Source organism: Lampetra fluviatilis, chromosome 4 (assembly GCF_964198595.1).
Source record: "Lampetra fluviatilis chromosome 4, kcLamFluv1.1, whole genome shotgun sequence".
NCBI lineage: Eukaryota > Metazoa > Chordata > Hyperoartia > Petromyzontiformes > Petromyzontidae > Lampetra > Lampetra fluviatilis.
This window is the reverse complement of record NC_136278.1, coordinates 8,000,258-8,025,826: the sequence shown is the minus strand read 5'-3', so window position 1 is coordinate 8,025,826 and position 25,569 is coordinate 8,000,258. Positions and strand designations below refer to the sequence as shown.

The 25,569-nt window shown below is 47.3% G+C and overlaps 1 protein-coding gene across 1 annotated transcript in view; it reads right to left on the bottom strand.

The window, feature by feature from the left end:
* SFRP5 (secreted frizzled related protein 5) overlaps window positions 1–25,284 on the bottom strand; it is a 38,592-nt gene extending 13,308 nt beyond the window's left edge. Inside the window, exons 1-2 of the mRNA XM_078855490.1 lie at window positions 24,082–25,284; window positions 18,985–19,062 (exon numbers count right to left, since the gene is read on the bottom strand). Of these exons, the coding sequence (XP_078711616.1) occupies window positions 18,985–19,062; window positions 24,082–24,712 (709 nt within the window). The 5' untranslated portion in view covers window positions 24,713–25,284. The remainder of the gene's footprint in view (window positions 1–18,984; window positions 19,063–24,081) is intronic.
* Between the last annotated feature and the right edge of the window lie 285 nt (window positions 25,285–25,569).

Sequence of the window (25,569 nt, the reverse complement as noted above, 5' to 3'; positions counted from 1 at the left end):
GCTTGGGTAATTATTGCATCGTAGGACCACGATGGATTGTGACGGCTTAGGGAGGCCTTCATGCAGCAGCGGACTGATCACGACTCACGGACGATGATGATGATGAAAAGTTATTCCCAGCCAGAGATGCGTGGGGATCATGCACTTGTTGCCCACGATTCTCTTTCCGATTCTTCATGGCCGAAAGCGCCTGTTGCGTCACGGCAAAGTAAAGACGCGGCGATGGCTCAAAGCCCCACCTTGGGCTCGCACTACCCTCCGCACAGTCGCAATCCTAAAAAAAAACAACGTACGGTACACGCCATGGCAACGATGTTCAGGATCGTGAGTTGTGCCGTCGATCAGAATCACTTAAACGTAGCCGCACGGGGTGAATCTGCGTCCTTTGCATGGAATTTCCCCTCCTGGGCCTTCTGCGCTGACGTGTAATGCATGGAACAGTTAGCCACCCAGCGTAGGGAACCTATACTTCATTGCTCTCGGCTCCGCGCGTGTGTTAACCTGACAAGAGCGGTGGAAAATAATAGCTCCGCGCCTGCGGTCATGGTAAAAACGCCTTGTTGGAAATAGTGTAACTGTCACAGAATTCGCATTCAATTGGCGTTTAAATAATACCATGCCCAGGAGGTGGTAGGCAAGGTTTGTCTGTGTACGGACAGGAGCACAATACTGCGTGCGCTTAAAAAAAAATATATATATAAAAGTGTCGTTAAACCTGCCACCACCCGACACAGCCAACTAGTAAGGGTTGTCACGTGAAGAGAACGTGCCAATTCGTCACTAGTACAGCACACCGGTGTGTTGGAGAGCCAAGGCACAACATTTACAATCTGAGTACGACGTTTCGGCAGTAATTACAACTAGCTTCATCAGGCGACAGTCAGTGTTCTGTACTAGTAACGAATTGGAATGTTCTGTTTACGTGACAAACCTTACTAATTGGCTGTGTCGGGTGGTGGCGGGTTTAACGACACATTTATACATTTACGCGATTTAACACAAAAAAACCTGTATTATGGATGATATTGGTCGCGAAAGCCTACGTGTTAAACTGTTTTAGGTGGTCGGACCCCTTGCTAAACATTGCGACAATGCTCGCGATAACTGACCGCTCAGAAATTCTCCCATTAATTTACAAAAAGATGTTCCCGTTGGCTCACGGGGAGGGATGCCGTGCGTCGTTGGAATCGTCGCGATACCAACACAGGACGAGCAACGACACAGCGGTGCCCACTGCAAATTTTTTTTTTTAGCAGGTAAGGTCCACTCAGCTAAGTAGCTCTTCTTCAGAAGTGACCTGGCCACAAATGATAGCTCAACGCAGTGGCTTATCACGTGGACATTTACAGCGGCCGAATACTCTAAACGCACGTTTCTAAAATGTGGAGGGAAAAACCGGAGGATCTGGAGATAAAATCCACGCGACCACGGGGAGAGAGACGTCGGGATCCAAACTGCGACCTCCTGTATACCAGGCGAGGGAGTTAACATCTCGCCACCACGACGCCCCTGAACAGACGGAACAAGGGGGAACACTTGCGCCACGGGTTCTCTGCTCGATGGCCGTGAGGATGATCTGAAGCAACGCGAAGAAAAAAAATACTGCAATAAAAACCTTCTATCAACAGCAGATGTCTCTGCGGTGAGTAAACATGGAAGGGCCGTACTTTATAGTTACGTACAGCTTTAGTGGGGGAGATGCTTAAAAGAATATGTTGAGGCACGTGTTTAAAATTTACCCTGTGTATTTTTTTTAAGGCACATGCCAGGGTTGTGTGTGTAGAGATCATGCTGTACAAATATTATCAGTGTAGAGAATTAAAATGTAAACCCCTCACCGTTGCAGCTCAATTAAATTATGTACAGTTTCAACATGCCTCTAAGGATTTTTTTTTTATTTGCCAGATAAATGTCAAATGTTAGTCTGACCAGGGTATAAAAATACAATTTAACCGTAAAATTGGTAACAGGAAGGTTTTCGAAAAACATGTAAAAAACTGCCATTTGTCAAAGAAATGTCCGCAATGTCTCGGGCCCCGACAAATTGCCATGATTGTCCACTCAGTTGTTTATGATAACAGCCACATTTCCCCTTTAATCAATCGGCCAAGTGTATCCCCTCTACCATAGGCATGTGGAATTTCCATCACTGGCTCAGGGTCAATAACAACAGAGGTGGACACCACCCCACACCAATTTGAGTAGAGGGGGTACACTTTGCCGATTGAAGAGGGGAAATCTGGCTGCTATAAATATATTTTTTCGAAATCTGGAGGTAAAAAGTATATTTTTTAAATATGTAGCTCATAAACCCTTCAGCAGTTGGCCACCAGAAAGCCCTTTCTTAAAGTAATACCAAACAGGCCCCTTGTTAAAGTGCGACTCAGAAGGACCTTTCCAAAAGATGTGTCAAAGACAGCCCTTCCTAATGATACAACACATCTCCCTCTAAGTTATGTTTCCCAGAAGGCCCTGTTGTGAAGGTATGGCTAGACGGCCCTTCCCAAAGTAAAAAAAAAACAGGCCACATTTTGCTCTAAAAGGCCAACCAAGAGGATTAAACTAATGCAGGACAACTGGGACTGGGAAAATAGGATTAGCAGAGGCTTTATTTTCTTTCTTTCACCCTGGGCACAGGAAGTTGCTGGGTTGGTGAGTGGGTGGCTGGGTTGACTAGTTGGTGGCAACGTTGGTGGCTGGCTGGGGAAGTTGGGTGGGTGGTTGTTGGCTGGGTTGACGAGTGGGTGGCTCATTGGGTTGGTGGAAAGGTGAGCAGTAGCTGATGGAGTGGGTGGCTGGATTGGTGAGTGGCTTGCTGGGTTGGTTTGCTGAGTGGAGCAGTTGCGAAGAGTTTTCTCAAAAGGTGTTCATGAAAATGTGGTCGCAGTGGCACGCCATTCTTGACTTTTTTTTTCTGAAGATAATTTCCCCCTGACCCCTTGCCAGGTGGCTAAGGGAAGGAAGAGGGTTTGGGATTGGTGCACACAAAGTTAGTGGTGGATGGGCAGCGTCGGTTGTGATGGTGGCGGCAGGGGGTAAGCGCTGAGATGGGAGAGGCCCATCTGTGAACCCAAGCAAAGCAGCCACGCCAGACAGACTTTTAAGATCTCTTGGGGAAAGCGGGCGGGAGGTGGAGGGGAAGAGAGAGAGAGAGATCCCCAAGGCGTTTCTCAGCAATTATCACACAAATTAACGAATTCCCAATGCATGCTTAATTGTCCTCCGTTTGGCCTGATAAAAAATTAACCCGTAAAAACTAAGTTTTTCACTATAAATCCTCTATATGCGTGGCATCGGTTTTATTTTATTATTCATTTCTGTTTTTCTTGAGTAAGAGTTTCATTTTGATCACATTGGTATTTTAAATTAAATATGAAAAAAATGTTTTCCTAAAAAGTGGAAAATTTTAGAATTTTTTTTTCACGAAAATAAATTGTCACGCACAACGAGTCTGTGCAAAATGTCAGCTCGATTGGATCACGGGAAGTGGGTTATAAAACGACCGAAAGATTTGCACGGTCGTAAGCACGCAAGCAAGCAAGCAAGTGAACTTAATATAAAGGATTTAAAAAGGCACAGTCTCTTGCCCCCCTGAAAAATAAGTATTTGCCAATAAGAAATTTGAATGTACTTTTTGAAAAAGTGGAATCTTCCTTCAAAACTGCAGCGATTGTAAAAACGTAATTGCAGTAAATTTAGTAAAAAAAAATATATACATTTGGTGCTGCGTGTTTTATTTTATTTGTTAAGAAAAGTGCATATATTCAATAAGCAACGCTGATGTGTATTTTGAACTTGGCATGTTTAACGTATGAGCTAACGTCCTCCGAATTAAAACATTCTCCTTGCAATAGCACGTGTTTAACTCCAAGCTGACCTTATTTGAAATTACCCTTTTGGTAACTTTAAACAAACCATTTAAACGGGACAGATGACTTTCATTATCGCAATAATGCACAGCTAAAAATGCGGGCGCAGGTGTTTGATAAATAAGAACCGATTTAAAATAAACGTTTTTTTCTTCGTTTTAGATTTTTTAAATGTGGGCACCAGTTGAGCCCCCTTTGGCTGTTTGTCACGTAATGAATGGTACACATAGTCGTTTAGGAGTGTTTACACGAGACATTGTGCACATAAGGGCTCAAGTTTTAGACTTTGAGAGTTTTTCTGCTCCCATGCTGCTTTGCTTGCATGTTTAGCAGCCTCACGCTGATTTCTGTACAAACACAATTTAATTTATGCATCTATAATTCCCCTCCCCAGCAAAAACAAACGCAGACACATGACCGGAGAAGTTGATGCCCCAGGGTTAAACAGTGTCAGTCCTTTTATACAAACAAACACAAACGTATTCTTTATCTCCGCTCACTCACTCATTCCTTCACCGCTTATTTTCCCCCACTCTACAAGTCCAATTCTCTTTCTGTTGTTGTTTCGGTCTCTCACTGCATGCAGCATTGTGTCTGTAGGGCCGCCTACGGTTGTAGAGGGGGGGCTGTTATGGGGGGTGCTGTTGTGGAGGGGGGGGGGCTGATCTCCCCACTCATAGAGGCTCAGTCTCCCGTACACATTCTTATCAAAGTCACCGTGATTTCCTGCTCAGATGGTCGGACATACAGAGAGGCGTTGCCCAGTGTCCGTTTCCAGCCGTGAGGACAGCGATGGAAATTCCACATTTCCGCGGCGAGTTTTTGTTCCCCCGCGAGGATAATCACTGTTGTCTTTCCCGCAAAGCGGTGCTCATTCCACAGGCACGCGAGCGATGGTGAGGCCGACTCAGCCACCAGTCACGATTTGATCTCGGAACACTTCCCATTGCGAGTCGCGAGCCGGGAGCCGTTCACAGCCGTGCCAGCAGGCCCGATAATTAACACGTGTTCTTATTTTAGTCAAACAGCTGTAGTGACTGTTCACACACACACACGATGACTGATCCTGTTGCGGCATCCTGCGACCTCTCTCGAAGCTTCATTTGATGCTAAACGGACGGTCTCCAGTGGGCAAAGCGTACCGGACAAAATGCAAACGCTTAGTACGCTTAAGCGGCAGCCAAGCGTGCTAATCAGAGGTGCATGGTTGCATCTCCATCCTCCCGTCTCCTCCTAAAAACCCTCTTCTTTCATTTTCTCATTCATCCTCATCCTGTTCTTCACGCATTATCTCCTCTGTTCATCTCTGCGCGGTTCCGTATACTACACTCTTCCGCTGCAATAAGCAAATGTGTTTGGCAAATTATACTTTAAACGGGGCTATCCCTGGAAGTGATTCTGCTTGTGTGTTTACCGTTGGTAATTATGCGTAAAAAATGTGCTTCCGTGGTATGTGCTAACAAGGCACATGGGTTTGACCCTTGTGTAAAATTTGTTTTATCTAAACATCCTATCATCGTCAGCCATGGTCAATCCGCTGCTGAGTCAAGGCCTCTCCAAGCTACCACCATCCAACGCAATCCTTCGATGTTATAACAATCCGCCTGCACGCGAACTGATTTCATCACTCCATTTCCTTGGTGGTCGCGACTCTGCCTGGGACGTGCTCCATTCCTTGGCAGCACGCATCGTTATTACTCCGACTGTAATGGACTGAGAGTATCACGATAAGTGTTTTCATATCAAGTTATACAAACTGACAATTTGAGTTTTTTTTTTATTTAATCATCAAGGAATTTGGAGTTAAACGTGCTGTGGGGTGGAGTGGTCACAAAGTGGTTAGCGTACAATGCCATTAAACTGGTCAATTGCATTTTATTCCCCGCCAAGGAAAACCTCAGTGGAAAGTGATCTCCGAATCAGTCCTAGGTCCCTCACCCACCCTTCACCAACCTGCATCATCATCATCATCACGGTCCATGCGCAGATAGCCCCCTACGTGTCCACTGCATATTTCGTCATTTGTTTTCACTTTCCTCTGTCTTGTGCCAATATGCTCAAGTAGTATCGCACCAATGTCTTACGTCGTCGTCAAGCCATTCTCTGAGGTCTTCCTCTCTTTCCAGTTCCTTACATTTTTCCCAACAACACACTTTTAATTTTACTGTCGTTGCCAGTTTCCTTCTCATCCCCGCCTGCATCATCAGGTTCCCTTCTTCCATGCACAACTTTTTTCTCACGTCTACGTTGGTCACTCTTTGGGTCCAGCTTAGACGCAGCATCCTTCCGTAGCAAAACATTTCGAATGCCAATATCTTACCCGACCTGCACCGACCAGAATGTGTGCTATGAAAAAGGGCCATTGCTCGAAACATCAGCCATATACGTATTATGTTTCATTTTAAGGCCACAGTCTTCTTGACGAACGTGTTGAGTTATTTTCGTTCATTCTGCTCATCCACCACTGCAACCGTGGCAGCAGGCATCACCACGGCAACGTGTTTAGCGTGGTGAAGTATGGTTAAACTACCCCCATGGCCGAGACAGTGTGGGGGAGAGGCCTTCATCTAGCAGTGGATTCATGAAGGGATGTTAATTATAATAATTATTGTTATCATTATTTGGAACTTGTACCATTTTAAAATAGCTCTTCCGTGCGAGCAAGTTTAACCCTCAATGTTGTGATTTGTTATGAAACATTGCATTTGCAGTGATGTTCCTAACCCAAGGGTGCTGCGCGTGTTTTGACATTTTCTGTGCACAACAAGCACAGCATTGACGCACTTCAACTGCTGTAAAGCAATCACGCTCGAAACAAGTCAAAATGTTTATTAACGTTTATACCCTGTCGTTTCAACTGTAATAATGAAACGCTTGCCATACTTCGGGAGTTTTTTAAATTTTAAAGTTTTTTCTTTTTTAAAGGATCTTTTGTTTATCCGACCAGATTCCCATCTTGACGAAATAACCGGAAGAAAAAAAAGTCGTGGCCTTGTTGATTTTGCCCAGTTGTTTGTAATGGAGAGGTCGAAGCGGTCTTCTGCCAAAGTTCTGATGAAAATGAAAGTTTTGTCGAGGTGCGCAATCGAGGCCTTTTTGTGCGCAGAGCACTTCCGAAAGACGGCCACCGCATCGCGCGGCGCTTTCAGATGCGCGCTTCTGCGGCCGTCTGGAACGCTCTTCTTTCCGATATTATGAAGCCACTGGAGCTACGCACTTTTAAATAATCCAGATTGAAAACCTTTTTCTTTAGAACTGCTTTTTATGTTTAGTTTGTTCCCCCCCCCCGCACCTCGGATTACCATGGTTGCCAACGAGTCAGGCTACAGTGTGAATGGACTAGTAGTGGCCACGGGAAGTAACGGCAGGGGAGTCAGCCTGCAGTACGAAGGGACTGGTGGCTACGGGAAAGATCAAGAATAGGAGCGTGGTCAGGTGACGGAAGAGGACGGTGGATTCAGCTGGTAGAGCGAGCGATCTAGAGCCAGCGAGAAGGTTCGGGAATGGGGGCGTGCCCTCGGTCGGTATAAAAGGGGGAGATGCGCGGGAGACTCGAGGCTGTTGTAGTGGGGGTCTCCGCCTGTTCGAGTGAACGTGTCTCTTCAATAAAGAAACCATCTCAAGACAAGTGTGTCAAGTCGTCATTACACGAGTGTACGGGCGGGCGGAGCAGCAGCCACTTTGGGTCTCTGGACATCCGCGATAGTTTTAGATATGGCCAAGCGACCACCCCCCCATCCCCCCTAACATTTGTTACAAAAGGTTAAGAGACACCTACAAAATGTTGTGCCCACTGGTCAGCACTGACAGAATAATTAACGATGGCATTGGCAAATAATGGGTCACTGTGCATCTGTAATTTAACCAATAACCACTGAGAACCCATTCGCTGGTCGCGCTCCCTCCAGCTTGAATGGCGTGGCTGCGCTCCTGCTAATCGCATCACATTTACAAATCGGGTGACAGGCCCGTGAGCTACAAGATCCATCAAAAGAAGGCTTGAGTAGCCAGGCATGCAAGTGACGCTATTATCAACGATCACATTTTTAATGAGGCCGATAATTGAGTTTGAAGTTTAAGTTCATGCCATCATGCAACAGAAAGATCTTGTACGTAAGCCATAACGTTCCCCAAAAAAATCAACAATATTTTTGTTAGATCCTGTTTTATATCACACGCTCTTCGTAGACAAAATGACATTGTCTCTGCTTCAAAGTCAGAAACAATGCCAACCAAAGCAGCTTTCAACTTATTATTAGATACATTTTTTATTGAGCAATTTAGGGGTTTTGAATTGTGCTTGTCGGGCGTTTACACTTGGGGATTCATCTTTGACATATTCTAATACCGTGATATTTGCACGCATGCAATATTTTCTTTAAAAACTCCATTTTAATCTCTTTTCTTGACCTGCATTTTCCTTAAATCGAGTCCACATTATGTAATTTTCCCTATTTTGTTCTATTGCAGAAATCTGAAATCGTTACGTTTGGACGTTTGACCCAGGCCTCTTGCGAAAATATTAAATTGTAGTCTCACAGGGCTATTCTCCCGATTCTGACCAAAAGCTACGAGCCGTAGCTACGAGCCGTAGCTTTTGTTACTAAGCCATAGAGACCCAGCTGGGTGGCTCAGCGGTCGAGAGCTCGTCTTGCAATCGGAAGGATGTAAGTTCAAATCCCAGTCAGGGGTCGAATCCGCCCTCCAACATTCTGGGGGTCAATAAAATTAGTGCCCCTTTTGTGGGGGAAGTCCACGGTGGTTGTGCTGTCGGGAAAGCTTGTCCCCTGCCATCGGAGTGTGGAATTTCCGGCACTGGTTTAGGTCTGTGAATTGGGATATTAGCACAGCGCAACACCCGCACAGTGGGAAACCACTTTAACTTGACAAAACATGAGCCAGGTGGTTCAGAGGTCAAAGCACTGAGATGGCACCGCCGAGTTCTTGGGTTTGAATCCAAGCAGCTTCCTGTGATTAAACCGGCATCTCGAGCGCAGTGAGATGTGATGGTCTCAGCTCAATGACGAACACAGAGAAGGGACGGGAGGGGGGGGCGGAAACCATCACAATAAAGTTGATTCTGCAATTAATTTGGCAAAATTCCAACTCTGAGAATAAAATAAATATTGTTTTGGTTGTCAGGTAACATATATTACTCTTGGGTGGCAGGGCAGGTAGGAATGCGCCACCCCCCTTAGTGTGTGGCCTAGAGGTCACACTTGAAGGGATCTCAAGAGCTCGCTCCGAGATCTTTGCCTCTGCTGGCCCTTGCCTCACACAAAGAGGGTGGCCGCTGCTCTGCGCCAGATCCGAACGGATACTTCCACCTCACGACGTGATGCCGATAGCACAAGGGGGGGGGGGGGGGGTTAATAAAATTGGCGGTCGGGTTAAAAAACAAAAATCACGTCATAGGAATCTTTAACATTCCCTCCGTAGCCGACGAGACGTGCGGCATTGTCCCGCTGCAAATGTCGGTCGGCTACACGGCTCGAACGCTCCCCCCCCCGCCACCGCTGTGCGCGCTGGCTCTGAGACACCGCGCCAACTGACCCGGCCGGACCGCCGCCCCTCTCTACTCTTACAATTCACTTGGCATGGGCGGCGGCGAGTCAACGCAACAAGATTAAGACATACGAGCTGACCACAACGTAAGGTAGACCCCCCCCCCCCCCCGTTCACAAAGAGCCCGGCGGCCGCGCGTTTTTTGCGAAAGAATGGCGAGCTTTCACTCGCCTGCTCAAACTTGACAAATGACCGCCGATGGGCACAGCGTTGGGGGGCTCAACGTAGCGTGTCCGCCCCCCCACCCCCCAGACCCTCACCCCCGCAAACCCCCACCCCCCGAAACCCCCACCCCCCCACCGCGCACTGCGGAGATGCGCCGAGATGAGAGACGGAAAAGTTATGACCGCCTTGATTTTTTTGAAAGACAGGACTTTATTTTAAAAGACAGTGCAGAATTAACCGGATCTTTGGCAATCTACACACTAAGAACAATGCGCTGTGGGGTGCCCCCCCCCTATTACTGCCGAGAAGCTGGCTAATCAAAGAGTGCATGGTCATAGTGGAAATTACCCACATCATACCAGCCTCCAAATAAATGTCATTCAAACTTCATGCCAACAGTAATGGCTAAGCCCGAGCTCTTTTTTTTTCTTGCAATACTTTGTGGACTCTCCCATGAATTGAGAGCGTGCTTTAAATGAGCTTTTATTAAACGTAATATAATAGAGAGATGGTTAACTCTTTGTCTGCCTACACCCGTGATACTACGAGCAGATGCTTCTGGAATCCTCTACCTATTTATACCTCTCGGATAATTTGGTTTTCACCGTGTGCGTGTGCCGCCCATATGTGAATCGAATGCTGGGTGGGATCCTCCCCCATGTAGGGCCTGGGGGTTATCGGACCATACTTCACCGCACTGCTCAGTGCGAGTTGGAAAAGGCGGGGAGCATAGACGTTAAGAGCATAAGAACAGTTCAGGCCCAAGCCTGTTTGTTTCCTGATAGTGTGACGAGATCAGGTGGATTTCCTCTTATTTTGTCACTTTACGTTATGTATTGTTGAAAGTTTTCTTGGTGTGTAATATTGCGAAATTGTGTTTGTAAAACTCATCTTGAGTTGTGTCATTTAACGTTTCGTGCAAACGTTTGCAACTTTAGATTCCCTGCAACCGATCTTGTAACCCAGATCGTCCTTGAAATCGCAAAGGTGTTCTTACCTGTCTTCTTGGTTCTTTTGGTAAAGTCACTTAGAAGGGAATTGTTTTATTATGTTTTATTTTTATTATTGTATTACTTCCCTTCTACGTGACTTTACCGAAAGAACCAAGAAGATGAATCCCTGCAGTCACGAAAGCTTTAAATCGAAATTGTTCTTACCTGGTTCGGCAATAAAGGATGTGTCTGCCTATATCTGTACGGCTGTACACACACTTAGTTTACAGCCTCAAATCTAGCCTCCAAGACAGAGCCTCGGGGGAATACATGGAGATGTAACGTGGTTAGACATAACTATTATTGTTCACCCAAGATAATGAAGTGGACCTACTCCAATGTTTACTGTTAATTATTTATACACACTTTTATGGCCTTCACCATAGGAATGTAGAAAAGCCACATTACTCTGTCAGGAGCAGTCCATCCACAGAACAACCCTTTTCTGTTCAGTATCATTGCTATAATGAAAATGGGTAAAGAATAATGGTTGATTTAAGATACACACGTATCAGGGATTGCTACAACACATGCAGGGGATGATTGCTTTCCAGACGGTTCACTGATAACTATTTAAATACATTCTAATAGTTCCCTACATTTAGTTAATTTTGGTTTTATATAAAGCAACGTTGCCTGTGATCAAATCACACGGAATGTGCCCAATCTATACCGACCTCAGAAGCGAAGCAGAATCGAACCTGGATAGTGCTCGGAAGGGCAATACCAACACGTGCTGCTACGGGGCTAACGTGGCAGGCAGCAGAGGTCAGTGGACCAAAATCCATTTGTTGTATTGTACTGTGCTCCCACCCGCAACCGACCAGCGTGGCCAAGCACGTGAGCGTCGCACGTCCACTGAACGTCCGCTACGGGCAGCATGGTGGCGAGTGCTGAAAAAAGTATACGCAGACCCGATGTGGAAATCTCTCTTGACAGCCGCCCCTGAAAGCAGATTACCGTTTACAATGAGGACCTGTCGGAGGGCGCTTAGCTTTGGGCATGGCTTTCAGCCCGCTCTGGTCAGCAGAATGTTAAACACTTGGCCGGTCACGGGACATGGACGTCTCAAACGCAAACGTCTCGCCGGGGGAGGTAGCACGGGGGGGGGGGGGGGGGCTTGGGGTGGGGGGAAGATTTCGTGAGAGGACGGAGGAGGAGAAGGAGCAGGAGGAGGGAGTCTGTTGAGACGAGCGAATCGACAGGAGATGGGCAGGAGCGGACGGCGAGTGGCCGGCGTCACCGTGACAGACGGAGAAGCCGCCGGGGCAGGCACGGGCTTGCCCAGACGCAGCACCGAGCCGCCTGGTGCGAGTGGTGGTGGTGGTGTCATGGGGAGCCGTAGTGCAGCGGTTACAGATCCGGGTTGGATTCCAACTGACGGCCAACACCAGTGGCGATTTTATATCCGAACCGGTCCTGTGTCTCTCCTAGATTGACTCGGCCTCAAATGAGTACACAGTACGAGGGGTAAAAATCGCCACTAGGGAGACAAAGGCGGCCAGGCGTGGTGCTGGCCACTCACCCCCCTCGTGTGCCGTGCCGACCTTCATAGGTAGCTCGCTAACAGCACTTGCCCCAACAGCCTGTTCAGGCTATACGGGGGGCCTTTGCCTTCTTTGGTGGTGGTGTCACGTGTGCGGCGAGTGTGCAGGCGGTGCAATTGCACCGGGACCCACTGGCCAGAGGAACCCAGGTGCCCTGCACCAAGGGGGGGGGTGGGGGGGATATGGGGGAGGGGGGTGAAGTTGGACAGCCCCCCCCCCCGCGTCATTCCTTTCACCAGAGCCCTTGCCATGAACGCTGTGCCACTGCTGTGCATATGTCGGGTGGCATTGTACATGGATGTCTATAGGAGGTTTACATGTAACATGATACATGGCTGTACATGTTATGGATTTAAATAGTGTTGGCTGTGCAAGTTAATAGATTTGACAAGGTATGTGGCTATCATGTAAATAGATTTGACATGGTATATAGCTGTGTAATGTATATGTACCTGCATATTAAATGGCTGTGTACGTATAGTGCTACAAAACGTATTTTTCAAATATTTAGTGACTTGCATACCGTTTTCTTTATTTTGCACACCTATCGGTTTTATTTTTGATTGTATTGTCCAATCTAAACGAAGATTCTGATTCCGATTCAGTCCGTTCTGTAAGATGCCAAAGCGTCTACAGTGTGCCGAATATTTCCCCGCGGCACTTTGCCCCGTGCGGTGCGTGCGGTGCGTGCGGTGCGTGCGGTGCGTGCGGTGGCTCACCAGACAGACGCTCTCCTCTGGCCTGTGCTCATGTAGGTGCCCAGCAGTCTGACACTAATTTTCAACATCTCATCCAGATAATAAACACGCTGCACCCTGTTCTGCTTCAGTTAGTTGTGCGTGTGTACACCGTACATTAGTCTGTATGCGTGCATGTCTTGTATACTCGGGCAGTACAAATGAATAGAAAGGGTAGGTTATGTTAAGTGATGCATCCCGGTTATTAACGGATAGTCCATAAAATTTACCTGATTGTTAATCCTGAAGGACTGCATGTAATACTAAATGCAGGGATAACCGTAACTGAGTTATGTACATTCTAATGATGGTTTGAAAAAAGCTGGAAAAAATAATGTGGAATGCGTAGTCCGGTCTGTTCTTACGACTAGAAATATCTGAAGGCAAATATTTTCAAATAATGTCCCAAAAATGTTTAGCCTGGAGTTTTATTTGTTTCACTCATAGGGCAAGGTGTCAGCCTAAAGTTCGACAATGCTTGGAGTCTCAAGCCAAACGCACAAATGTGCGATCCTCATCGGTGAACAAAGCAATTTGTCTCCTATGGATTGCGAAGTGAAAGCCAAGATGAATCTGATTAATCTGATTGCTCATATGTGCAGATTTTTGTTTTACATTTCGAAAAGTAACATGAGGAGAATGTAAGGTTGATTGTGTAGTTTAATAAACTATGACCAACAAGTATATCAGTTGCATCTCAAAGAAAAATGGCAAGTTCCAATAAGAGGCTATTACGAACTGCTATTAAAATGTATAAATAAAATAATGACGCAAATGCCAATTTTTTTTTGGGTTTTGCCATCTCATGCCGTGCCTTCATATCGTTATTATGTTTTTCATGCTTGCATTGAAAAATGCATCTGAGAGCAATTTCACCGCTGTGGCGTCATTGGAAAAGTCGCCGGTAATAACGGCAGCTGGACGTCACACGAACCCCTTTCCTGGGGGTTCATCTCCTCGTAAATATAAACAGGATTAGGAAACGGGCGGCGGTTTATTCAAAGTGTTTGGCCAACAGCCATGAAACAGGTCTCTAAAGACCCCTCTCGCAACGATCATATCAAAAGCGGACTTTTATTAATGTTTATAAATTCCTGGTCATTACTGGGATACAGCCATGCATTTGTTGTGTTGTGTGCGTCTGTGGGGGAGCGGGGGGGGGGGGGTTATTTATTGTTTCAGTGGATTTTTTGCGAAACTTGGTGCAGCTTTTATTAAGCTGCATTCTGCTTGCTTACATTGGGGCCTCCAACTTTGTTTTGAGAATTTTTACATATTTATTGCCGCCGATTCATGAGACCATGACGTTAGTGCGCCGCATGAATCCTCTCTCTCTCGAGAGAGAGAGAGCGGAGGGGGATTATTAAACGACGGTGAGAAACGGGGCGATGTGGCTTTGAAAACTAATACCGTGTCAAAGCCGTAAGCCAGCAAGCAGAGCTGAGAACCTAAGTGTGAGCTCCGAGTAGACTCACAAGGGTATAACAGCTTCTCACGTGCAAGTGGTGATGTTGATGGCCTTAAAGTAGTCACCAATGATTGCCCACATAAAAAAAACCAGACGAGAATTTGGCTTTGACCTCAATCCAGCTTAGCACAGCGCTGCGAGCATTGACGCGCAGACACTGAATGAACTACTCATGTGCGCACTCTCCAGAGTCCTTGTGATCAGGAAGAGAGGCCTAATGAATAGCAATTCCTATTGACTGCAGGGTCATAATGAACCGACGAATGTCACGGTGTCCTTTTTATGGTCACTGTCCAATCATCATTAGCCATGCTCGTGAACTCTACTTGGTAGCTCATTATAGTTGCAATTGTAATCAACTTTGCGAACACGTGAGCTTTATTCCCGGTCATGGATAATAATGGCTATGGGGAGCGGTCATGCCCTGCGCTATAAATCCTAGCCACAGTCGATACCAGTCAGAGGTGGGACAAAGTCATTGTTATGCAAGTCCAAGTCGAGTCGCAAGTCATCAAATTCATGACTCGAGTCTGACTCGAGTCCAAGTCACATGACTCGAGTCCACATCTCATAGGTGGGACAAAGTCATTGTTATGCAAGTCCAAGTCGAGTCGCAAGTCATCAAATTCATGACTCGAGTCTGACTCGAGTCCAAGTCACATGACTCGAGTCCACATCTCATAGGTGGGACAAAGGCATTGTTATGCAAGTCCAAGTCGAGTCGCAAGTCATCAAATTCATGACTCGAGTCTGACTCGAGTCCAAGTCACATGACTCGAGTCCACATCTCATAGGTGGGACAAAGTCATTGTTATGCAAGTCCAAGTCGAGTCGCAAGTCATCAAATTCATGACTCGAGTCTGACTCGAGTCCAAGTCACATGACTCGAGTCCACACCTCTGATACCAGTGGCATGTGATATCCCAATTGGTGCTGGTCACCCCCTTCGCCAAACGGCACTGACCAGCATGGCGACGTATGGCCATCTTGATATGCAGTTCTTGAAATGTAAATGATTACTTTAGATATCAGGATGAACTTGATATCAAATGAACTTGAATCGGTAACCCTTGGACCCACAGCAATGGTGGATTTTCTCGTGACCATATTGCAATTATCAACCCAACGGTGTAGATTTAATGTTATCGTCTTATTTGCAGAGTGCTGATTACACCTCTATGTTACTTTCTCATGCCATTTTAGTGATTGCAAAGTTTCATGCTGAATCATGCTACCTTTTAAGCTACACAACCACTATTTGCAGCAAGTGAAACTGTGTACATTAACGTGAACTCACTCCAGCCTTCAGGGGACCCTTCGGTCAGTGGTGAGAAATGAACTTGGTGATGATGCCAGTTCGTTTTGGGGCGATCTCTCTCACCGCTACGCCTAAACGAACTTGTTTAAAATAGTTTCTTGCTCAAGGCCGTCATGCTCAGACGGTGACTTATCTTTTACAAAATTCAATGCGTGCCACCATGGAGGGCGCTGAACGAAACAGACAAATGCTTGTTTCTCCATGTGAAACAAAAAGCCGTGTTTAACGGGTCTAATTGCTTCAACAAATGTCACTGCTAAACACGGTCTTTATGGGCCATAGGTCAATGTAGTGACATTTTTATTTATTCATGTCTACATTCAGAGATTGGCATTTGTCTTTATAAATAGGTGGCCTATGTCCTTTTGCATGCGATCTGGGATAAACTACAATATGTAATTTTCTGTACGCGCGTGTGCAAATATACATTTCGCCGTATCAAAAACAACAGAAACTATACAAAGTAATTGCTGTAATTAAGAGGAGCAAGTAGACCGTGGAGGCATCTAGTCTCAAGGAGAGATGATGACAAATAAAATCTGTGCTTGACTTCACACGTGATGGCATACCTGTCAACCCTTTATCAGTGCTTATTTTATTACTTATAAATTCAGACCTTATTGGTCACCCCGTGCCCTTATAAATCTCAACGTTCATCCTACAAAGTCCCATCACAAGGAAAAACACAAAGAAATAGACAAAAAACATGTTTTTTGCCCGTATTGAAACGGCTGTATGCCGTATGGACCTGAAAACTCAATTTTCCTGTACAAAAATACGGGGTAAACCGTATGGGTTGCCACGGTATGCGATTGAGGAGGAGATGGAGTGATGCAGAAGGAGGGAGTCAACTGTTACGCGGCTATGCAGATCTTCAGGCAGCGCTATTTTGTGAGGAGTGGTCTATATCCAGCGGGTTACATTGAACACAGCGACTTCAGAATGAATGCACTGTGTCTGCTATGAATATACATTCTGTATTGGTTTTCCAATTGCTTGTGCAGTACGCTGCATAATAAGTCGACAATGTTGTTTTTGTCGGAGAGTTTCAATTACAGTATGGGGCACATATTGAGGCCAAGGAAGACGTGAGCCTAAAAAAACTCCAAATAATGAGAATCGTATAAAAGAAACATTTCAAGTAACGATAAGGAGCTGTCGAGTGATGTCACTGAAGTTCAGTTGTGTTGCTGGTACGGGAGAGACGCTGAAGGCAAGTCACTAGACAGCTCCTCTTCTTGGTTCTTTCGGTAAAGTCACGTAGAAGGGAAATAATAAAATAATAAAAAGAAAACATAATAAAATACAATTCTCACGACGTTTTGGCCACAACGCAAGCAGCCGTCCTCAGGTGAAGAACAGGGCTGTCGGAAAAAGACAGCGTCTGAATTCAGACGCTGTTGGGGCCGAAACGTCGTGAGAATTATTTTATTATGTTAAAATGTTATTATTTTATTATTTCCCTTCTACGTGACTTTACCGAAAGAACCAAGAAGATGAATCCCTGCAGTCACGAAAGCTTTAAATCGAAATTTAGACAGGTCCTGTTTATAACTTTAAATGCTTTATATTTCTCTCTTTCACCAAGCTTAAAACTTGTGTTGTGTTAATAAGATAAGTGATATTATAGTTTGTATATACCTTTAAGTGCATATTCACACCAAAAGCGTGATATTAATTACATTGTAGACTATAGGCTAATATGTTGTTACTTTAGTGCTGAGATCAATGTATTTTTTTACATGATAACGTTGATTTATCAGATAAATCAGATGTTTTTAATTTGAGAAACTGAGTTTCAAGGAGGTCAGGTTTTTGTTATCCTGACATTGAGTGAGATTTTTTTCCATACATTAGATAAATAGAACCCTCTGGCAATCCACTGCTGGATAAAGGCCCGCCATCACACTTTGTTTGACCATGTTTCACCATGCTGGTCAAAGGTGGAATCCCCAGGATCGGTTCAGAAATCACTCACCACCGACGTTGGCCACGGCTGGGAATCAAACCCGGGTCATCGGGTACATAGCGCCGTGCGCTAACCACTGCACCGCCACTCCACGCCCACTCCACGCCCACGCAAACTCCGGTCATCCTCGCAGCGGCTTTTGGCTCGCCATCGAACAAAGACGGTCACTGCATGGCACGCTTTCAGATGCGCCTCTGCGGCTGTCTGGAACGTTCTTCCTTCCGATATTCGGAAGCCACTGTAGCACTTTAAAATCTAGATTGAAAACTCGTTTCTTTAGAACCGATTTTTCTGTTCAGTTTGTTGTTCTTCCCCCGCAACTCCGATTATCATGGTTGGCTACGTACGGTGCGAAAGTTCAACATACACACATACTTACCAACCTGGTTCATCAGGAACATAGCGCGGTGTGCTAACCACTGCACCGCCAGTCCACGCCCATGTTTAACGCACATCTCATAAACATACGCTGTGTGTAACACAGAATGTGTGGATTGGATCATGTTTCGAATTGATTAGACCTAATTATAGACCTTGACCCATTTAAACGGTGGCGACCATGTGTTAACCGACGTGTGCAATCGTGCACCGATTCCGCCAAAGAAGACTACCACGTTCGGAGCAAAGTTGCGAAAGAGCGTGCGCGAAGTTTAGTTTAAATTTTCACCAAAAAAAACCCACGAATTTCTTTCGCGTCTCGTAGCAAGTAAAACGAGGACAGCCGCCCACTCTGGGCTCTCCGGTTTGTGAGCGCTGCCAGCGGCAGACAGGCAGCTTCTCGACCCACAACCGCCGGGGTCAAAAGGTTCCCCTAAAACATCCCGGCTTCACGAGGGGGAGGAGGGAGCAAGAGAGTTGTGTATCGTTGACGTGCCCTATTAATTACGGCCTCTCCGCGTGCCGCACCGAGCTTAAGTTCTCATTTTTATATTTTCCGGGTCGCCGGTATAGACTGCGGCAGATACGCGTCTAGTATCCACAGCCGTAGCGATGAGAAGCATTCTGAACGAGGTTTGTTACGTGTTGAAAAATTTCATTTTCTCTTTGTCGCTGGTAGACTGCTGTAGGCTCGTGACTTTTTAGTAGCCAAAGCCGTAGCGAGAGGAAATATTTTCTGGGTCGTCAACCCAGACAGACTGTTGGAATGAATCCCTTTGTTACCATACCTGCCTCTAATGCAACACTGTTTTGTGTTAGCCACTTACCTCAAAAGTCCTCCTTGAAGCATGAATTGACACACAAACACACACATTTTACAATTAATTCACTTTTTTTTTTACACTCCCATGAAACGGCATTTTTCGTGGCTTTTTCTCTGGCCGGTGCACCGCCACTCATGGGGGGCTGAACTCACCAAACTCGCTGGCACAGTAGTGCTCCAGAACAGACTCGATCTTCATCTCGTTGTCGCACGGAGGGCACACTTTCATCTCTGTGGGCAACAACAAACACATTGGGGATGGTTATGCCGGATGCTCGGAGCACATTAGCGCAACAGGTGCCAGCGAATGGGTTTGTTTCAACGTAGAGCATGTAAAGACTGCATTCGTTGATGGTCCCACTCTGATATGTGCTCACACTTGAGTGCTTGCTATTTTGGCGGCCCATCGAACGCATCGCGCATTTTCAGATGCGCCTCTGCGGCCGTCTGGAACGCTCTTCCTTACGATATTAGGAAGCCGCTGGAGCTATATGCACTTTTAAATCATCTCGATTGAAAACGTATTTCTTTAGAACTGCTTTTTGTGTTTGGTTTGATGTCCTTCTCCCCGCACCTCCGATGAGCGAGGTTGGCTACGTACGGTGCGAAAAAAGTTCAACATACATACATACATGACACATTGACACAAAACATACATTTCGTTCGGTGGTGGAGCGTGGGGGGGCGGGGGTGGCACGAGTCCTGGTGTAAGGAATGAAATGGGGGGAGGTCTCCTGTCGAATTTTCCCTCTGTTTGTGGCCTGGCGCTTTTATCCTTTTGACCCATGGGCCCCGGCGCACCCTCGATGGTCACACCACTGATTGCGATCACTGCAACCTGCTGTTACGTGCCATAACAAGACAATCGCACACGTGCGTTTCGTGTGCTCTAGCTTTTTGAGGTTTGGCGTGTTTTTTTTGTTGCTTACCCAAACGTTATTTCAAGCGTCAAATATATATAGAAGAAAATAGCAACGAGTGACATTCTTTATTAGGGACAAGCGTTACGGGGCAAACGAGTCCGATAGTAAAAGTTAGGATGTCGCATGCGCTGTGTGTAAATAGTGATAGTAAATGACAGCCTTTAAGAAATTCACTGCTGGATGACCGCCTCCATCTGGCGCGTGATAATTGTTTGACCATACCTCACCACCACGTTAATCGGTGCGCATTGGTGAAGGAGGAGGAGTGCACTCCCAGGATTGGATATCACTTGCCACTGATGTCAGCCACGGCAAGGAATCAAACTCGTGTCGTTGGCTCATCGCGCAGTGAGAAAAATTACCGCTGCTTTTTAAATGTCCATCTGCGATGCCAGTGAGGAGCCAGTGATTGTAAAGAATTGCCTGCTCAACGTAAAAAAAATCCCACATACTGTACAAACAAAATAGGCCAATATTTTTGGGGTTTCCAGATGGTTAAGGCAAATTCTGTTTCCTAATTAGAGTCAATGTTTTAAAAAATTGGAGGCAAAAGATTCCCCTCATCGGTACCCTGGCACCCCCTCCCAATGCCCCCCCACCAGTCCCCCCCCCCCCGATGCCCCCCCTGATGCGCCCCTCCCCGATACCCCCCTCCCCACCAGTTCCCCCCCAGGGAAGCTCACGATCCGACCAGCGGTAACCAATTTCTGCGAGCGCCAACTCGACGCTCAAAACGGGCGCACGCGCGAAATTGAAATCATTGTCATGCATTTCAACAAAAAAGTACAAACTATTTACACGGAGGTATACATTTCTCCTGTACGCATTTCAATTGTTTGCTTTTTAGGTTCAACATATATTTATATACGTTCCCCCCCCCCCCCCAAGGCAAATGGATTTATTATTTCTAGATTTGAAGCTTTCGTGACTGCAATGATTCATATTTTTAGGTTTTTTAGGTAGTCACGTAGGTAAAAAATTAAAATTACAGCTATCGTGCTGTGACGGTTCCACCTGAAGACGGAAGCTTGTGTTGCCTCCGAAACGTCGTGATTTTTATTTTATTTTTTATTTTACTTTTATTAATTTTAATTTTTTTACCTACGTGACTTTACCGAAAAAACCTAAGAATATGGATTTATTATTATTCTTCTTACTACAAATGCTACCATAGACCGGGAACAACACAATCCTGCATTTGTCTTAACAATGCACAATAGCGGCGATTTTACGAACCAATTTAACTGAACTTCGCCTACTAATTCCCGAAGAGTCTTCAGAAAGCGTGGCCTGCGCGTTGCATTGTGTGCTGCAGGCGGGCAGGGAGACAAAAGCCACGGGGAGAAAAACAAAACAAAAAACCGGCGATTTGTGCCGCGGCGTTTTTCTCAGCTATTTGCGCTTCGTCTGCAGCTCATTAGGGTTGTCAGTCTGCGTGTTTAATTAGATTCCACTTTGGGTCTTAGAGGGGTAAGTAGGATGTTGGGGGGGGAGCTGGGGGCAGGGTGGTGGGTGGGGAGTAGGGAGGTGAGGTGGTGGGGGGGCAGCCATACCGTGAAGCTGCCGGGCAGAGAGGGGGACGAAGAGTTGGGCACTTTAAGAGGACGTTCTTATTATTACACTCACGGGTCCAACCTCGACCCCCGCCTTCTGCCCAATGCCACCCTCATGCTCCCCCCCCCTCCTGTCTTGCTTCCTCCCTCGCCGGCCCCTCGCTCTATTGCGTCTCTTTCTCTCTCCTGTACGACCACAGCCTGATTTCAGACTGGCCTTTTCACTTTTGGGTCTCCTGCGGATTTTTTTTTTGTCTCTCTCGCTCGCTCGCTCGCTCTTTTTCTCTCTCCTTGTTTCCACTGCTAACAGCGTTGCCCATTTATGGAGAAATAACAGGACTACTGTCTCAAACCCGTCCGTCACAGACGCACACACTTGCCTCTCCTCCTCCTCCTCCTCACTTTGCCTCCCCGTTTCTCTTCCGTCGATCGTCGTTGGAAACCCCGGCGCTTTGTCTGCGTTCCATTTAATGGTGAGGCGCGTGCGTTTTTTTCTTTACCCATGAGCACACCACCACACAAGCGTCTTCACCACGCTCTTGCGCCGTCCCGTCACTCATCATTATTAAAGCACTCGCAGTGTCTGAGCCGTATCAGAATTCACCACGAAAACCCATTGATATCTTCTGCATGCAAAATACAAGGGGGCAGTGACGAATTTTGAGAATGTCTGTCCGTCTAAATTCAGGGCAGCAAGCTACAGGTTGGGCTTATGTTGATAACACTGGACGGCCAAGGGGTGATTAGATGTGTGGGGCAACCAATTAAATTCCATGACCACTGTTTGTACATTGAAGCTTTATAAACGTTATTAAACCCGTGCTCTATACTAAAGATTGACTTTTAGCTGTGTCACATTTAATATTCGCTCTCAATTGAACACATTAAATAAAGTGGAACTCAAATGTCCTGCTATTTACATTTTTCCCAAACATCATTTTATGGGGACATAAAACAACCTTTTGTGTACACATATAGCGAGCGGGTCCATTATATGGAGGACCGTTGCACACAGACCGGCAGTGTATTTCCTTACAGAGCATTTAAGCTCAATAGGAATCGCAGAGAAATGGTAACAAGACATTGGAATATTTCCAACGTTATGCAAAGGGCGTTGCTTCATTCTAAAACAATGGTATAACTGTGGGTAATGAGGCGGAACTAAAGGTAGGGCCTTGATCACACACAAGGCAGGGCATCTACACAAGCAATGTCTCTTGATGGACCTATATTTCACGTTCCTAGTGAGATTTTACTTTTCTATAACACAACATGCCACGTTTTTTTTGTGTGTACTCACATTCGTCGATGCCTTAAAAAGTAAGAAATATATATTAGGTGACGTTTCGGGCAATGGCACTTCTTAATAACACATGGCTCATTGCCTGAAAGGTCGCCTATTACTCTTGAAACGTTTCCTTTGAAGGCCACGGTGTCAAAGACTAACCTGAGTCTTCTCGTTTTGTGTGCACCACTACCAATGGCAGTAGCAGCATCGCCAAATGCTCTCTTTTCGTACGAGTTGAGAGAATGGTGACAAACGGATGACATCAATAAATAAATGCACTGCAAATGACACTGCAACCTCGGCCAAATTGACTCAAAAACACGGGACAAAAAACGCCGATTTGGCGTAAATAGGCGCGCGCGCGGCGTGGATAAACGGGGCGGTGTTAAATCCATTTCGCTTAAGGCAGCAACACAAAAGAGCTCCCCCATAAAACACACACACACGCGCGCGGAAGGCACGAGAGGCAATTTAAAACAACTTTCACTCACCACTCGGTAAGGGAGGCCTGCATAACGACCCGCAAAAAAGGAATCCTCTCTCTCTCTAAAAAAAAACCACCCCACACACACTCTCTCGTTTCTTTTAGCGCCGCAAAAAAAAGCCATCTCAACCGCGTCGCTATGATGATAACACCAGACTCGCTCTCTCACAACAATCTACCTGCTCCTGTTGGATGGAGCCCCCCCCCCCATTCCTCCAGTTCCCTCCTTCCCCCTATGGCTGAGATAGGGATCAGTGAGGGGGAAAGGTGAAAAAGGAAGTGAGGAGGTGGGGGGGGATTGTGAAGGCATCCTGGGTTTGCGTTCTGCCAGTGTTAATTTAGTCACCAGCGATTTTATTATTTTGGCTGTGAAGGCTTTCTTGGTCCGCAACCAGTGGGAGTTTCTGAGTCGAGTCTTACTCACTCTTGCGTGGATTCCGTTGGGCCATTCTCTAGGGTGATTCAAGCTGTCCAACGCGAAGTCCACCTTTTAGTCGTTAAACATCGGGGTGATGGGCGCACAATTTCCGTCCCCCCCACCACCTCCCCTCCTCCCCGCAGTAATATTAGGTCAGTAAAACGGGTGAACTCAGCAGTACATCTGTTGTTCATATTCATTACACAGTCAAACGGGGCCATTTGCTGGGCCTTGTCAGCTGCCTACAAACTCCGATAACAACCACGCGCGCGCCTGCGTCGTCTGCATTCGTAACACTCCTGAACAACGCCATCTCGTCAACGAAGTCACGCGTTGGGGGAGTTTGTTGTTGTTGTTGTTTTTTTTTTGTCGTCGTCGTTGCAATGACAACACGAGTCACCGTCGCGACACTTGGGAACAATTCCCACCCGACGCAACGTTTGACTTTCGTCTTGACGCTCGACTGAGAAAACAACACCACCACCTCAATAACACCACCACCACCGTACACTCTCATCGTCCACGAACATATCGCCACGATATCCCCTCGGCGCAATCAATCCCCCCACCCCCCACCCCCTCACCTGTCTGCGCAGTGACGCCTTCACCTTCGTCCTCTCCGTCGACCCCGGCACCTCCGCCGACACCGCCGCCTCCTCCTCCACCTCCTCCCCCCCTCGCCGACTGCGCCGCGATGCACAGGTCGTTGTCGATGGGGAACTTGTCACAGCGCAGCATGTCGGGCCACGGGAAGCCGAACGACTCCATGACGGGCGCGCACGAGTCGCGCACCGCCTGGCACAGCGAGCGGCACGGGTAGATGGGGCGGTCGAGGCACACGGGAGCGAAGAGCGAGCACAGGAAAAGCTGCGTGTCCGGGTGACAGCGCTTGGCCAGCAGAGGAACCCAGCTGCCCGCCTGCTGCTGCACCTCGGGCAAAGACTCGTGCTCGAGCAGGTTGGGCAAGCGCATTTGCGCGTAGCCGATGTTCTGGCAGAGCCGCAGGTTGTTGGGGATGGAGACGCACACGGCCGGCTTGGCGTAGAAGCGCTGGCTGCCCTGGTAGGCGTCCGACTGCCAGCCGTAGTCGTCGTAGTAGTGGGCTTGAGCCGGCGAGGCGGAGAGCGCGAGCAGGAGGAGGAGCAGGAGCCGTGGCGGCGGCGTGAGGACTAGCGGGAGGAGGGTGGCCGAGAGCGTGGGGCGCGGTGGCTCCATCGCGTGGAGCGAGCGGTCGGTCGCGTCGGTGCGGTGCGGGGTGGGGCTTGACCGGCTTGCTTGCGAGTCTTGGAAGCGCGCCGCTGAACTACTCTCGGACGAGAGCGGCTGTCGCGACAATGAGTCCGCTGGAATAATATACAGCCTCCCCCGGCCTCCCACCCCCCCGCCGCCGCCGCCCCCAAAAAAAGAAAGATAGTCCGTTGTTTGAATACGAAGAAAAGAAACCCCCTCGAGTTTTTTGCTCTATTTTAGTGTTGTCAGCTGCAAGATATTGATTGTGAATTTGTCGCTGTTTTGCTCGTTTCGTTTTAGCCCTCTCTGCTCTCTTTGTCCCGTCTTGGCAGTGACCGTGTCTGGCCTTGGGCTTGCCGATGCTGCTGCTGCTCTTTGGCTGTGCAGGTTTTTACATGGCCAAGACGGCAGCGAACCTGCTGCTCTGTTCAGAAGCCCCTCCGGCAGCAAGCAAGCAAAGCAGTTCGCGCGTGTTGCGGTTGAATGCAGCAGCAGTCTGCAGGGAGACGACGGCGCCTGCACGCCTTGTTACTACCTCCGGCGGTACGCCCCGATTGGCCGCTCTTTTAATCCCTTCACCAATCGTCTCACATGAGCTCTCCTGCCTCCTCCCATCTCTGCGCCGTCCTCCCACCCCCACCCAACTCCCACCCAACTCCCACCGCTGCATCACCCAACCACCCACTCCTAATGACTCCCCCTCCTCCTACTCCCCAAACCACGCATCCACCCTCACCCATCATCCGTACTCTCTCACCCACCTCTCTCTCTCTCTTCACCTCTCCCTCTGCAGTGCATCTTTGGCCCATCCACAGTCATAAACCCTTATTGGGCCACGGTCG